General features: G+C 38.7%; 1 protein-coding gene and 1 non-coding gene across 3 annotated transcripts; one reads left to right on the forward strand and one right to left on the reverse strand.

Moving 5' to 3' along the window:
* The first annotated feature begins 1188 nt into the window (after positions 1-1188).
* Positions 1189-4125, forward strand: LOC110941833 (F-box/FBD/LRR-repeat protein At1g13570). 2 transcript variants are annotated; one of them, XM_022183513.2, is made up of 5 exons: positions 1189-1325; positions 2404-3087; positions 3149-3265; positions 3351-3509; positions 3590-4125. In XM_022183513.2, exons 2-5 carry the CDS (start codon positions 2437-2439, stop codon positions 3950-3952), a joined length of 1290 nt encoding a protein of 429 aa, XP_022039205.1. In that variant the 5' UTR covers positions 1189-1325; positions 2404-2436; the 3' UTR covers positions 3953-4125. The 2 variants fall into 2 exon arrangements, with proteins under 2 accessions (XP_022039205.1, XP_022039206.1); XM_022183514.2 differs by having other exon boundaries at positions 3158-3265.
* A 5115-nt stretch (positions 4126-9240) lies between these two features.
* LOC118492607 lies at positions 9241-9347 on the reverse strand. The gene has a single exon (XR_004894613.1). It is a non-coding gene; the product is annotated as a small nucleolar RNA R71 (small nucleolar RNA).
* Between the last annotated feature and the right edge of the window lie 7951 nt (positions 9348-17298).

The following is a 17298-nucleotide window of genomic DNA, read 5'->3' on the forward strand; positions in this document are numbered from 1 at the left end:
TGCACCTTTGCAGGTGTGTCAGACATGTCGGCCGGGGAGGCGACGCCACGTCAGTTTGTCGCTTACGTAGTCCTGACAGGCGGCTGCCATTGGTGCTACTTGCTCTGTGGTGCCAGTCCCACTTGATGAGTAGACAGGGTGCGGTGCAAGCCGCATCGCTGTTTGCGGTAACTGTAGACGTTCCCGCATCTCACTCTTTGATCAAGAAATACGTGAGATGCGGTGCTAGGCCGCATCGTCGTCTGTGGTGACTGTTGCTGTTATCCAGCTTCTCGGTATTGATAGAAGTGTTCACTGGATACGGTGCCAGGCCGCATCGCTGTGAATACTTCCGTTTTCATACACCAGATGCGGTGCCAGCCGCATCACTATACCGTTCTCATATTCCAGGTAAGTCCTCCTCCATCATTGGACAGATTGGATTCAACCAGTGTGTCGACGTGTTCCCGCACGGACACAAGTAGGTTGTTAGCTAGTGGGGGTTTTGATAAGGGTAATGGTCACTCGCGATCGATGCTGATGCGAGATCTGGGACCATACCCCTTCAGTAACTTTTAAAAAAGTTACCAAAAGTTGTTTTATAATTGTGATAATGTGCTGATTATTTGTTAATTACAATATAATACAAACAAACACCAAAAGTAGATATAATCAGCACATCTGATGTGCTGACAATGGAAAACGATTGAGGATGTTGTGCTAATGTCGTTTATGTTGATAATGGAGAACGATTGAGGACGATGTGCTAATAATGGAGAACGATTAAGGATGTTATGCTAATTATATAGTATTGTGCTGATTATATTTTTTGTGGTGGTTCTTACTGGTTGGTTCGATCATGGAGAGTTACTAGATCATGGATATGTTAAAAAATTCAAACTCTGATTTGAATTAAACTTGAATGGATTTAGGGATGTTTTAATAATTATTTTAAATTAGTTATAAATAAATATGGTAAAAAGGTCTAAATTACCCCTAAACTAATTTTTTATTGAGGGACACTTGTTAATTATGTGTTAGTTCTTAGGGTTTTTACAAACATAAGTATTTGTATTTGATCCCATTCCTCGTAAACTATACCGGGTATCGTTTCTGTCATTGGCAGATCTTGAACTTAGTTCTAAGTAAAATCAGAGGACTCGAACTCTCAAAATTATAGCAAAATTAAAAAAAAAACACGGAACAAAATAAATATCTTTTCTTCAACCAGATCCTATTTTTCATCTCAAAACAAAATGTAGTGGATATCAAACATTTTTACACACATTTTCACTCCCCCTTTGCGAGTGTAAATGTTAGGTTAACTTCAACTCCACCAAACGAAGGTAACTCCTCCTTTTGATCAGTTTTCTAGCTAAATAATTATTTGATTTATGAGGTGACTCATGCCTTCTGTTTGTTTATTTTGACACAATTGGGGATTTAGGGCTTACAACTTTCACCTTTTTATATCTATAATGAGAATGTAAATAAACTTTTCCTGTTTCAATTTGTTAATCATGGGAAAAAGTAACCAAATTTAACAGGCTATTAGCTCTTTTCTTTAACCGGGTTATAAATGGATACTTAGGGGGTGTTTGGATGCGTCTGTAGAAAGTTTTCATGTGATATTAAACATATTAATGCTGCTGCAATACAAAGTGTTAAAGGAACAGTTTTGTTGTGCTTCAAACAGAGTTGTCGTTATAATTAGGGCTGCAGACGAACTGAACGAGTGTTTGTTTGTTAAGAAATATATGTGTTCACGAACTGTTCATGAACACTTACCGAACGAGAATTTATGTTTGTGTTTGTTTGTTAAGGAAGTGAACTTGTTCGAGTTCATTTGTGTTTGTTAATTTTAGGCAATGAACGAAAATGAACGTTGATGTACATAAATGGGTACAAACTAATGTTCATGAACACAAATGAAAACAAATGAACGCAAACAAGTATTCATGAACAAAATATATAATACACCGACACTTACTAAGTATATTTTATTCGTTGGAATTCTGAAGTGCATAAATAAAATATAAAAACTAAAAACACTAATGAACACCCGAACACAAACGAACACGTTACCGAACGGTTTACGAACATAAATGAACGAACGTGGCCTCTGTCCATGTTCGTTCGTTTAACTAAATGAACGGAATATCTTGTTCGTGTTTGTTTGTTTAATAAACGAACGAACACAAATGAACTTCCCGTCGAAGGGTTCACGAACTGTTCGGTGAAAAGGTTTGTTCATTGCAGCCCTAGTTATAATCATGGTGATGGTGTTGAGTGTTTCCAGATTATAATCATATAGAGGAGTAATAGCTAAATAAAACAAGGGTAAAAAGTAACAATGCTTTTGTATTTGGTATATTTTTACTGTGTGAGTAGTAAATAGAGTTCATCTTCAATCCATTTTCACAGTTTGCAGTACTGATCCAACAAAAGCGGCGTGACATGAAAGCTAAACGTTTGTCCGACGTTCAACAATTGGATATAATCACCACACTTCCGCAAGCCATAATAGAAACCATACTATGTCTTTTACCAATCGAAGAAGCGGCAAGGACAAGTATCCTGTCGAAGGAATGGCGGTATAAATGGACCAAAATTCCTAACCTTGTGTTTGACCAGTTCTCTACTGTTAAAATATCAAATGAAGAGAAGGAACTGTCTCTGTATGATCAGACCCAACCACATTTTTATAAAGCTGCAAGGAAAAACAAGGACACGAGGTGTACACTTTTCCGTGCTATACACCAAGTTTTGTTACAACGCCAGGGTCCGATACTTGAGTTCACCCTTACGATGAGTACACTTCAAACCCCTTTTGAAATTGATCAAGTAATACTTCATTTGTCAAGGAACCATACTGTCAAGAAACTAACGCTTGACTTTTATGATCCCTATTCGTATTATTTACTCTTACCCGTCTTACCATGGCGTCACCTAACGGACTTAAATATTATATCTTGTGTTGTCAACCATAAACCCATCTTCAATGGATTTGGTAGCCTTACAAGTTTATCCTTAAACTACGTAACAATATCTAGAGGAACTCTTATGCATCTTTTGTATAATTGCCCATCTCTTAAGAGCTTGTGTCTGGTAAGTTCATACTTGTATATCCATTCTCATGGGCTTTCATAACCTATCTGAATATTGTAAGTCAATGCAGCGTATATATGCGGATCATCTTCCCGGTGATGAAAATCCCAGCATTATGGAGCTATTCAAGTGTTTACCTGTGGTTGAAGATCTGACCACTTGGGGTGATTTCACTTTGGTAATATTTATCCACATTATATATAATTTAAAGTAAAAGTAAAACTTTGGTTGTTGATCGTTGTTTTTTTGGCCTATGATTGAAGTTATTAGTTCAAGCCTCGGTTCCAGAAGAGCTTCCAACCTCGCTAATCCACCTCAAATACTGTACCATCGACAAAATGTGTTTTTTTGATGGCTATGGATTGCCTTTTCTTCTTGTTTTGATCAAATGTTCTCCGAACTTAACGAAAATTAAACTAGAGGTAAATTGTAAAAGTGTATCTCGTATCCTATTGTTTTAATTCTGATGCCAAAGTTCACTGACACAATACTCCTGCCGTAGATTAATACTGATTGTTGTACTGAGATAAAGCCAACTGTTAAGTTGGAAGAACATTCCGTTAACTTGGAAGAATATTCTGTTGAGTTGGAAGAATATTCCGTGATGTTGGAAAAATGTTCGGTTATGTTTGAAGAATATTCATATGTTTGGTTGGAGCATTTGAATGAATTGGAGATTGAAGATTTCAGTAATTTTGAGCCTGAGTTGGAGTTTGTGAAGTTTATCTTGGCTAGGTCACCCAATCTGAAAAAAGTGATATTGCTAACCCGTAAGGTTGACAAGAATGAAGAGTCGGAGATGTTAAAAATTCTCTTACGTGTCCCACGTGCATCACCAGTAGAAATAATTGTTGTGAGTTACTGAAAAGACTTTTACGATGACCATTAGATCACTCAACTTTCTTGAGAACTAATATTGAGGTTTATGATGATAATCTTGTATTGCTACTTGTTTTTCTGGTTAGTTCAAAAAGATTTTCTTGGACTTGGTTGCTGCAACAATGTATATGATCCTTGTATATCCTTGATTTTATGATCCTTGTATATCCTTATTATTAAGTATTTAAAAAGTTATTAGCACTTGCTATGATAAGCAATTTAACTATAGAATGCTACTTTAGGCACCAGAAAGGTTTGACCTTTGAGATGTAGGGATCACATTACTTTTAGTGTTGATGCATAATTTTATATACTATTCTAATTATGTGTCGTAACAATTATTGAGTACATGGAAACAATAGGTTGACTACCAAACTGAACAATCATGTGTAGAACAATTATTATCAAAGACAGTAATTTACATGTAGTACTCCTTACTGATGGTTAATCATGTGTGGATAAGCTGAGATGTAATCAGTAAGACATATTATGTTGTATTTGGTCTATTTTGTCTTTGCAATATGTCCTCAAACCTGCACATTTCGCATCCAAAACACACACAATGCCTGCAGCCTTCGCACTTTCTATTCTTGCGGCATCCACTGCGTGGTCTTGAGCTCCTCTCCTCGAGGTCTTCACATGACCACCTTAACCAAACAAAATACATACAACACATGTTTTAAGAATCCTACCATTTCAAGAAATCAAATATAACTTTTAGATGGGTAGATCAAGTTACCTGTCCGGTATCATATCATTGCTGCAAACAGTGGCGGACTTACAATGTTAGTAGGGGTAACACGGGCTACCCCTCAACCCCGTCTCCTTAGTGTAAAAATACCCCTTAACTCCGTTTCCGTAGTGTAAAAATACCCCCGCAACTTCGTCTCCGTTATACAAAGGATAATCCTGGTCTAAAAAATAAAAAATTGGGATACCCCTAAATTTGTGGGCTAGTTCCGCCGCGGGCTGCAAAGTGGTAAAACTTGCATGCATCCCTTGTCCTAAGTTTAAAGTGACGCACCTTGTTGCATGCAGTACAACTTAAGAACTCATCATGATGGGAGACTTGGTTGCGTGGTCTCACGTATTCATCTTTGAGAAGACTTGTCTCAACCAACTTTATCTTCTCACCAATGCAATATAGAACCCAAACCTTGGTCCTCATGTTTGGCACGTTTGTACCACTCAATGCATGTTTAGCAAACTTTGCAGGACAACTGAACACTATTTTCAATCAGAAGTACCATAATTCCGTTTTTAAAACAAAAGATACCAATTGTGAATAGTAATTCTAGAGTTCTTAACCATGACTGGTGTTCTTGTGGATCTAAGTGTTCTCTTTTGACTTTTTAACGAAAAGTTATATCTTCTGTTGGTTGTTTACCAATTTTGTTAGGCAAAAACTTCAAAAAAAAAAAAAAAAAAAAAGAAAAAAAAACAAACAAAAGAAAAGAAAAAAGAATTGTTAGTTATTTAAAGTTTAATATCAATATCCATACAATAATAGGAATCAAAAGAATGAAGAAGCAACTGGATCACGAGCAACAACTGTTGCTGCCAGTGGCTGACCTAGGAATTTTTCTATAGGGGTGCGGAATATTTTTAAAAATTTTAGGCCCCAAGGTATATAAGTAAAAAATCGGTTCGTATCGGGTCGGGTCGGGTCATGTAAAACAAAAGAACATCGAACTAAATTTATATAATCATCAAAAATATGTCAAACCTTGTTACAAACATAATTAAAACGTCACCATACGGGTTTTCTTTTTTTGAAATCTATTCAAAACATAATATATCAACTATTCAAATCCTAAAAATCATAATGTAAATAACCCTAAAAGTCATCTAAACAACATATACACCATAAAAAGAAAAAGCCAAACATTCTTCACTAACAATTAACAAATATAACCAACCAGATCTACTGTGTGGTGTATGCGACTATAATAAAAGGCAAAATATCATCACTAACAAAATATATCCCACCATATAACATAATGAAAAACAAAATGAAGCACATGTCTACTGTCATGGTTAGTATGCTGCTAATATCAACCAAAATTCATCAAAAATAACAAAGAAATTTACCCGTGTTCGATCAGCGGTGGTATGGTGGCTGATTACGGTGGTATGCGGCTGCTGACTGTTCACTGTTGTTGTCGCTGACGTTCTGATCGCTGGCGTGCAGGGAGGATAGAGAGAGCGGGAGAGAACATGTAGTAAGGGTTTTGGGCTTATTTATTTTATTTTAGTTTGAAATATTGTTAATGTGTTGGGTTTGTTTATTGGGCTAAGACTTAGTAGTGGGCTAGTTAAAGGTATTGGGTATTTGGGTTTAGTTATTTAGGTATTAAAAGTTATATAATTTAGGTAGTATTTATTTTTTTAAAAAAATAAGAGTTTACTAAAAAAAATTTAAAATATAAATTGATAACACTTTTTATCTAAGGGGTGCAGACGAAAAATTCCAAGAGGTGCGGACAGAAATTCCAAGGGGTGCGAACGAAAAATTCCAATGGGTGCGAACGAGATTTTCGACGGAACTTAGCACTAATTTTTTTTTTCCCGGGGGTGCGCCCGCCCGCCTTCACTATGTCTTAAGTTCGCCCCTGGTTGCTGCAGTGCCTGCAGGAGTATCAACAGAGGTTCCTGGAGTATAACCAGCAGTACCTGCTGTTTAAGAAAAGGGGCATCCCGTTAGACCTGTGATGTGTGTAAAATGCAACATATAAATTACATCAAATGAGGCATAAAACTAACCCTTTTTAAGTACTAATGTTGGAAAAAGAGTGTTTTTGTCTTCCTTTTGTATTTTCAGGATGAAATGAGCTCAAATTCACAAAAGAAGCAAAAAAGACAGCTAAATCTAACATAAATACGAGAAAAGGAACAAAAGTGGATTGCCCGACCCCTCAACGGCATCCTCCCAAGCAAGAATAGAGAAGTCAGAAGACTGAACACGCCCCGTGCTCAGCCAGCACGGGGCCGTGCCCAAGAAGCAGCAGAAAAGACAAACCTATAGAAGCTTCTATTGCCCACCACGGGGCCGTGTCCAGTGAGCACGGGGGCGTGGCGAAAGTACAGCAGGCGCATTAATTGTAATTGCGAATTACAATTAATGAAGAGAGATAGTGTCAGACAGGCACGGGGGGCGTGTCCAGCGGACACGGGGCCGTGCCCAGCCTTCTGTTCAGCCTATAAATAGGAGTGCTTGGCTTCATTTCAACTCATCCCTTGGCACACCACCTCTCTCACACTTCATCCACCACCCACCACCACCATAACACCATCATCCACCACCATCATCCATTGTCCATCATAGAGTGTGTGAGTCGTCTCGGGATCCAAGATTGATCGTAAGAGTTCTTGACAATCAAGGCCATGTTTGCCTAAGTCTCTTACATCACCTGGTGAAGACAAGTGTTTAGTATAATACTTTTTATTTTTAATCTTTTGCACTTTTTATTTGGTTTTGTATTAATGACTTTAATAACTAGTTACTTATGTTGAAGGTGATCTTTCCTTATCGTTTGTCCGTGGTGTCTTGGTATTATTTTACTGTCTATATAAAATAAAAGATTTTCACCATTCATATCTCCACGGTCTATATGGAGGTATGTTGGCTACCTGGTCGGGGGTTAAGGGAACGGTTTGGTAAGGGTCTTGCACTTGTTCAGCGTTTAGAGGTCCTGCAAGGGACCTGGGTCAAATTTAGTAGGATCTCCTTCAATGCCCATAGGTATTGGATGGCGGGGATCCAAACTCTTTGACCCCCTCATAAGTTAACTACTATTAATACTATAACCCGGCTATTTAGGACTGTATCCCTGCTGACTTAGACTACTTAGTCGAGGGTAACGTCACCGCCAAAAGCGGGGCCTACCATAATTTGCATTAATAACTTAATTCATTATCTTCCAATAATCCAACCCTTTAGGATTGTATCCTTGCTGACTCAAACTACTGGGTTGAGGGTAACGTCGCCTTCAAAAGAGGGGCCTACTACAATAACTAAGATAATCTCTTAAACAAGTGCAAAAGTGCGAAAATAATCAAAGGTTATACTAATACACGAGTCGGATCCAAGTGATTCATCTTGTCTATCTGTTTTTATTTTTATTTTATTTTTCAGCATTTAGTTAGTTTTTATTTTCTTAGTTTAAAAAACCTTTTCTAACTTTTTGATTTGATTAGACGTTGAGGATAAATCGGTACTAAAAGCTCTTGTGTCCTTGGACGACCTTGGTATCTTACCAACACTATACTACGTCCACGATGGGTGCACTTGCCCATATGTGTGTTTAGTGTTAGTAAATATCGTGTTTTATAAATTTAAAACTGGGCTAAAAGTGTAAAAAGGGCTTAAATATACATCTAAATTATATTACACTTCGCACACATCAAGTTTTTGGTGCCGCTGCCGGGGACACAAGGATTTTAAGAAAGTTAGGAATCAACGGCCTAATCATATTTTTATTTTTTTTCTTAATTTTTTAGGATTTTCTTAGTTTTTCAGCTTCTGCAGAGCTCAGCACGGGCCGTGCCCAGCATCGTTACTGGCAGTTTTTAGTTTTCCAAGTTACAGCAGGCTGAACACGGGGCCGTGTCGGTGCAACACGAGGTCGTGTCCAACTTTCCAGTAACTGGGATCTGGAAAACAATCACTGTAACTCCGACCACGGGCCGTGTTCGCTGAGCACGGGGCCGTGGTGAACTCTCTGACCAGCATTCTTTTCTGTTTTTATTGCAGGACTTGGAACCAGACGCCATCCTACGTAGTGTATGAGCTCCAGTTCTAATAAGGACATAAAAGAACCTCTAGAAGAACCCGAACGCTTTCTCAGAAAAAGACTAAAAGCTAAAAACCAAGAGAAAGTTTCGGGGAATCCACCTATGGCGGACCAACGTACCCTCATGGATTATCTACGACCCACCGTAGGTAACCTAGGCGCCGCTATCAATGCACCGAATGTTGAAGCCAATAACTTCGAACTTCGGCCGCATTTGATACAAATGCTCCAAAACTCCGCAACCTTCAATGGGCTTGCGGACGAGGATCCCCATCTACATATTACTAATTTCTTAGAAATATGTGATACCTTTTCGATCAATGGAGCATCAAATGACGCCATCCGCCTCCGAATGTTCCCTTTTTCACTAAAAGACCGAGCAAAAGCTTGGCTCAACGCCCTCCCAGCTGGATCGGTAAACACCTGGGATGAACTAGCCCAAAAATTTCTATATAAGTATTTCCCTCCCGCTAAAACGGCTAAATTAATGACTGAAATTAATACATATTCACAAGAGGATGGGGAATCCTTATATGAAACTTGGGAAAGGTTCAAGGAACTATTACGCAAGTGTCCACATCATGGCCTTGCGATATGGCAACAAGTATCCACTTTCTATAATGGGTTGTTGCCACATACAAGGCAGACACTTGACTCTAGCTCCGGGGGACTTTTAGGTAATCGCCGCCCGCATGAAATATATAACCAAATTGAGGAAATTGCTCAAACCAATTTTCAGTGGCACACCCCCCGAGGCAATAAATCTATTGCCCCGGGCACCCATAAGGTTGATGAAAGCACTTCTTTGCAAGCCCAAATCGAGGCCCTTTCTTCAAAAATAAAAAAATTAGAAATGACAAAAACAGTCTCGGTTATGGCTTGTGAAGGGTGTGGTGGGCCACATGAAAATTGGAGTTGCATGAAAGAAACAGACGATCAACAAGAGTCGGTAAGCTACATTGATAATAGACCTAGGCCGTCGGGTCCTCCAACGGGCACTTACAACCAAGGATGGCGAAGTCACCCAAACCTTGGTTGGAGAGAACCCGACAATAGTAGTAACCAACAAACCCAACGAACAAACTTTCAACAACCAAGAAACGAGTCACAAAATTTCACTCAACAACAAGGTGGACGAGAAAGGCTTGAAGATACTGTATCTCGCCTCATCTCCGACACTGAAAAGAAAAACTTGGAAAGGTTTCTACAATTAGAGTCAAATTTTAGAAATCAACAAGCTAGTATTCAAAACATAGAAAAACAATTAAATCAACTAGCTCAAAATTTTTCCGAGAGACCACAAGGTGCATTACCAAGCAATACCAAAACAAACCCAAAAGCGCAAGTTCATCTCATCACATTACGAAACTGCACCGTGGGGCCTGCGGAGGCACCACCGCCGACCGAAGAAACTATACCCCCGCCTCTGCAGGAGAAGAACTCCCCTCCGTCATTAGAGCCTACCAAGGCTTCTCGAGTTCCGTACCCCGGTAGGTTAATTCGTCAAAAGACCAATGAGCAATTCGCAAAATTCGAAAGTCTATTAAAACAATTGCATGTCAATATTCCTTTTATTGATATCCTAACCCAAATGCCCAAATACTCTAAGTTCATGAGGGACTTCCTCACTCATAAAAAGAAAATTGAAACTTTGCAATTAGTTAACTTAGGCGAAGAATGCTCTGCTCTCGTACTCAACAAACTTCCCCAAAAGAAAATCGATCCCGGAAGCTTCACGATTCCCTGCTCAATCGGGAATTCCCCCGTTCGTAATGCACTAGCCGATCTTGGGGCTAGCATTAACCTCATGCCCTCATCGATGTTTAAAAGACTCGGCCTAGGAACAACGAGTCCTACAAAAATGAGCATACAACTTGCTGATCGATCCGTCAAATTCCCGCATGGTGTCATCGAAAATGTCCTGGTAAAGGTAAGCAAATTCGTCTATCCGGCCGACTTTGTCATACTCGATATGGAGGAAGAAATCGAGGTCCCCCTCATACTAGGGAGACCATTTCTTGCCACCGCACAAGCGGTGGTAGATATGAATGATGGAACGCTCACCTTGAGGTACGAGGATGATGAAGTAAAATTCGGAGTTGGGAAGAGAATAGAAGACGACGACCCGGTCAACTACATGAATGTTATTGATTCGAGTTTGGATGCGGCTCTCTGACGGTGTAACATGGGATGCCAAACATCCCACTCAGAAAATATATAACCTCACATTGGGTCTAGCCAAGGACCCTTATAAACGTGGCGCACCACGGAGGCATTCCGCGGAACTATCCTTAGTTAGTTTAATCTTTTAGTTTTAATTTTGCAGGAATAAAACACACTCATGGTGGTAAAGGATGAAAAGTGGAACGAGAAACATGACCCCATGCACAAGAACAAGGCAACCCGACATAAATTTCTCCATTACAGAAGGTTCAACACGGGCCGTGTCCAACCAACACGGCCCCGTGCTGAACCCCCTGCAGAAAAAATGCCCAGTTCAGGTAACTGGACACGGGTCGTGTTCACCAGACACGCCCCCGTGTCCAGGCTTCTGTTTCTTTTCTTTAATTTTTGTTACTCGCACCTGAACACGGGGCCGTGTCCGGTCCCCACGGGGCCGTGTCCAGACTGCCAGTAACATAAATCTTTGCTTTTTAACACCACATTACACATCCAATCAACCTAAAAATTTATTTTTGGGACACATTGAGGACAATGTGTAATTTAAGTGTGGGTGGGAAGCTAAAACCTTGAAATTTTGCAAGTCCTATTAACAAGCCTTACACAAAACTCTATTTGGAACCGCTAATCACCCCAAATTTTTTCAAAAACTTTTCGTTTTTTTTTACTTGTCTTGGTTTAATTTGGGAATAACAAGTTTTAATAAGGTTATATTTTTACAAATTTACAACCGATAGCGTCGTGATAACAAGAACCAACATTAGAAAATTATGAAACGGCATGACAAGCTTGGTTAAAATTCGATTATATATACTTGATCACATAAAAACCCCTTTCCCACAAAAGTGAGCTTTGAGCCTTTATTGAGCATACAAATTTACATCTTTAGACTAAATGCTCATTTTTCATTTCTTGTGTGAATAGCCGCTTGGTTCTTACGACTCTAGAACTTGCCACGACGATTCATTCCCGGTCATTACCAACTTAAACCCAAGTAAGTAAATGATAGAGGCATTAGGACTAACCATTTTTCTTTCTACACCATTATTTTTCAATTTTTTTTTACCACCTACCCAAAATCCCTCTAGTTAACCCCTTTGAGCCTAAACCTTTCATTTCTTTACCCTAAAACCTTTTCACCTACCAAAAACCCTTTTTATTTTCACCCTTTATTAGTAACAAGCTCGGTTTTTCGTGTGACCAAAAAAAATGATGATGAAGTTAGAAATAAACAAACAAAGCTATTAAAACAAAAAGCTTGTTTGGAGAAATACTTCAAAATAAAAAGTCAATAAAACAAAGTGTTTCACGAAAACCGACGCTTTTTACGCTTTTCGCCCTTTTACTAACCACTAACCCAACCACCCACCTTTAGCCCAAGCCTAACCCTTCACCCAAAAAGCCCTCTTGATATTTACAAAGGTATAAAGTTAAAAAGGAGGAGGATTGATTGCTTGGCAAGCTTATGGTAGGAATAAGTTCCATGCCGCTCTCGAGTGATTCACTAAAAATACACCTTCGGCCGAGTGTTGAGTGATTCCCCGTGAGGTATGTGAACTTGTATATAAATGAAATTTTAAAAAGGCATGCTATGCCCAAATAAGTAATTTCTCTTATGAAACGTTCTAAATAAATCATAACGAATAGGATTGTAAATAAATAAAAATAAAACCAAAAAGATCTTGGATTCCCGACACTCTATGACAAGCCAAAAACCTTCTCTTCTACCCATTCCATTTGGGAGTGTAAGCCACATATTAAAGAGTTTTGCTTAAGGACAAGCAAAAATTCAAGTGTGGGGGTATTTGATGTGTGTAAAATGCAACATATAAATTACATCAAATGAGGCATAAAACTAACCCTTTTTAAGTACTAATGTTGGAAAAAGAGTGTTTTTGTCTTCCTTTTGTATTTTCAGGATGAAATGAGCTCAAATTCACAAAAGAAGCAAAAAGGCAGCTACATCTAACATAAATACAAGAAAAGGAACAAAAGTGGATTGCCCGACCCCTCAACGGCATCCTCCCAAGCAAGAATAGAGAAGTCAGAAGACTGAACACGCCCCGTGCTCAGCCAGCACGGGGCCGTGCCCAAGAAGCAGCAGAAAAGACAAACCTATAGAAGCTTCTATTGCCCACCACGGGGCCGTGTCTAGTGAGCACGGGGGCATGGCGAAAGTACAGCAAGCGCATTAATTGTAATTGCGAATTACAATTAATGAAGAGAGATAGTGTCAGACAGGCACGGGGGCGTGTCCAGCGGACACGGGGCCGTGCCCAGCCTTCTGTTCAGCCTATGAATAGGAGTGCTTGGCTTCATTTCAACTCATCCCTTGGCACACCACCTCTCTCACACTTCATCCACCACCCACCACCACCATAACACCATCATCCACCACCATCATCCATTGTCCATCATAGAGTATGTGAGTCGTCTCGGGGTCCAAGATTGATCGTAAGAGTTCTTGACAATCAAGGCCATGTTTGCCTAAGTCTCTTACATCACCTGGTGAAGACAAGTGTTTAGTATAATACTTTTTATTTTTAATCTTTTGCACTTTTTATTTGGTTTTGTATTAATGACTTTAATAACTAGTTACTTATGTTGAAGGTGATCTTTCCTTATCGTTTGTCCGTGGTGTCTTGGCATTATTTTACTGTCTATCTAAAATAAAAGATTTTCACCATTCATATCTCCACGGTCTATATGGAGGTATGTTGGCTACCTGGTCGGGGGTTAAGGGAACGGTTTGCTAAGGGTCTTGCCCTTGTTCAGCGTTTAGAGGTCCTGCAAGGGACCTGGGTCAAATTTAGTAGGATCTCCTTCAATGCCCATAGGTATTGGATGGCGGGGATCCAAACTCTTTGACCCCCTCATAAGTTAACTACTATTAATACTATAACCCGGCTATTTAGGACTGTATCCCTGCTGACTTAGACTACTTAGTCGAGGGTAACGTCACCGCCAAAAGCGGGGCCTACCATAATTTGCATTAATAACTTAATTCATTATCTTCCAATAATCCAACCCTTTAGGATTGTATCCTTGCTGACTCAAACTACTGGGTTGAGGGTAACGTCGCCTTCAAAAGAGGGGCCTACTACAATAACTAAGATAATCTCTTAAACAAGTGCAAAAGTGCGAAAATAATCAAAGGTTATACTAATACACGAGTCGGATCCAAGTGATTCATCTTGTCTATCTGTTTTTATTTTTATTTTTTTTTTAGTATTTAGTTAGTTTTTATTTTCTTAGTTTAAAAAACCTTTTCTAACTTTTTGATTTGATTAGACGTTGAGGATAAACCGGTACTAAAAGCTCTTGTGTCCTTGGACGACCTCGGTATCTTACCAACACTATACTACGTCCACGATGGGTGCACTTGCCCATATGTGTGTTTAGTGTTAGTAAATATCTTGTTTTATAAATTCAAAACTTGGCTAAAAGTTTAAAAAGGGCTTAAATATACATCTAAATTATATTACACTTCGCACACATCAACCTGCAGTGCCGGCAGTAGATAGAACTGTAGGAGGAGCTTCTGATGTCTGAGCTGCAGCAGCTGCTTCTGCACCTGCCAGAGCTCAAAGAGATTGAGCAGCTGATGAGGGAGAACCACCAGCGACACCGGTTGCAGAGGATCATGCGCCACAAGGGGGCAAGGTTCCCAGCAGTGAAGGATTTCATTAGTAGCGTACTTTCAAAATGGGTTTGGTCATAAACAAGATTGGAAAAAGGAGAAATGGATTGAAGAGATTTTTTTTCACATCTTGCAAACGCTAAACTGGAATTATTTGCATGTTATATGTAACCGTCATTAAAGTTATCACATGTTGAACAATATGTATAGAAGAACACAACTTTATTTTTCATGTGTAATGTACATTCAAAACTTGTCATTGTATGTATCACACATAAGTTGTGGCATATTGATTTATTTATTGTTATTACGAAATCTACGAGCCCAAGAAAGGGCTTAGCTTATAAGGGGCAAGGGCACCCGCTAATGTTTCGGTTGGTAATGTTAATTTTTCTATTTGTTGGTGCATTTATGTGTATGTAACTTTGTCTTGTTTACGTTGTATGTTATTTAGTCTTTTGTTATCGAGTCTGTAAGTTCCGTCAAGTCTACCTAGTCGGATATCCTCCGATCCTACTTGGTATGATGTTTGTCTCTATATTTGTAAGGTATGTTAAACACATGCTTGTGTGCATAGTGTTTAACTATAGTTAGTCTTTACTTATGTCTTCTGTTAACTTAGTAATATATTCTGTCCATGTTTAGTGTTTGACGAAGGTTCTATCTTCGTCGATGTTAGGACCGGTTTGACTCCGAAACGATTGCGTAATCGAACGTGTGACGTGCGGAATCCGTACACGAACGCGAGCTAACACACATGATGTAATATAAACTGTGATTCTATCGAATATATCTGAAAATGTACAGCACCTGAATCACGAACAATAAACTTTCTCTCTCTAGCTTCTCTCTCTAGCTTTTATCTTTCCAAGATGTGAAAATGGCAAAAGTTCTAAACCTAAGGCATAAGCCTCCTATTTATAGGCCAAGGCACTTAATGAGGAATCTCATTAATTACAGTTATGCCACCTTGCCTTTTTGACTAAGTAACACTAAATATAACACTATAAATCTCATTTTCTTCGGTTTTCTGCTACAGACTAGATTGACGGAGGCGATAGACAGATAATGCACTAACAGACTCCCCCTTGGATATTGTTGTAGTCAATCTGTAGTCAAACTCGTAGCGACTTTTCTTTCTCTCTCTCTTTTTGAGTCTTCGTGAAGCTTTAACACGTCTTCAGCTACACAGACTCCCCCTTGCTCAAACAGAATCCCGTTGGATCTGTTTTCAGCTTCAGCTTCCCCTTTCGGTAGACTCTTTTCTTCGTCAGGCTCCCCCTTTCGTCAAGCTTTCGTGCTTTGAGATCAACACCTTGCTTTCTGGTTACAAGCTCTTCCAGGGATGATACCTGGCTCTTTGTACGCTTCCGTTTGCGTTGAGCTCAGACTCCCCCTTAGACTCCCCCTTAGACTCGGCTTCCGGGATCGTAGTCTCGTATAACATCTGCAACACTCAGACATTTATAAGTAACAATCATTTTGAAATTATCAATCAAATTCTCTAATCAACTCCCCCTATCAACAAACTTTATAGATTTGGCAGTGTTAAAGAATCCAACTCCCTCACAGTTAATCTTCCAAGTCCAAACTAATGACCTTGGAGATATTCACAAACTGTTTTTGAAATTTTTGATTTTAATTCAAATATCAAATTAATGAACTTGTTTTATTTTCAGAAACACAATCAGCTTACTCAGATTTTGAAACTCAGCAACTCAGACATCGGTTTATCGAAAATAAAGCAGAAATCAAAATCTTTTTGTATTTTCTAAAAATATAAAGCAGTAAATAAATATATACAAACATATTTACAGACAATATTTTTGTTTGAGTATGCGTCAGAGGATCATATCAGTTTTTTACAAGTCACAAGTACCGTTGAGCTTAATTACACATTAAGAATTAAACAATTCACTTAGATTGTCGATATACTGATCCACTTAAATTTTCATACAAATTTCAACTGATTCAGGATACGAATTATATGTTTTAAGAACTTAAACTCATTCATGTGTCCCACCTCTTGAATATACTCCCGTATCCAGAATCCCAATATTCAGTCTTACAGGTGATTAATACTACAATGATATCTGTACATAAATTAGGTATGCGAGAACTGAGGGATCTCAGGTCGATAATTCCGTATGCGCAGAGAGATATCAGTTTCGACTTTTCGGTATGTCCCCTTTAGAGGATCTTTTAGCTACAACAGCAGCAACTATCAATTTTATTGTTTCATCTGCATGCTGAGGGTTTATGTTATGTTTCAAGCATTGGCAGAAAGTATTATCCAAGGACTAGGTCAGAACTTCCATTCAGCAGAAGTCCCGGAATAATACCCCAGACATCATTGAGTATAAAAACCTAGTATATCAGAATACGAGACCTTTCAAACGAGATTTCAGGGGTTACCTATATATCCAAGTAGTGTTCCCCACAAAATAAGCAAGTTTGAATTTAAGTTTATATCCCGAAAAATTTTACTAAGTGTATAAAAACCTATCGACATATCATCAGTGAGACTGTTTAACGCTATTTAATCATTACAAATCTTTAGCATACTGTAACTGTCTACTGATGTACTATCATTTCCTCTTTTTACACAACACTCAAATTTTTTAATTTTATCATGTTTTTGGCTTTTTCAAATTTTCTAATGTTTTTGTATTTTCTGACAAATTTTCTCCCCCTAAAATGCAAAATCATTAAAGAAAT

This window comes from Helianthus annuus, chromosome 5, assembly GCF_002127325.2.
Source record: "Helianthus annuus cultivar XRQ/B chromosome 5, HanXRQr2.0-SUNRISE, whole genome shotgun sequence".
Taxonomy (NCBI): domain Eukaryota; kingdom Viridiplantae; phylum Streptophyta; class Magnoliopsida; order Asterales; family Asteraceae; genus Helianthus; species Helianthus annuus.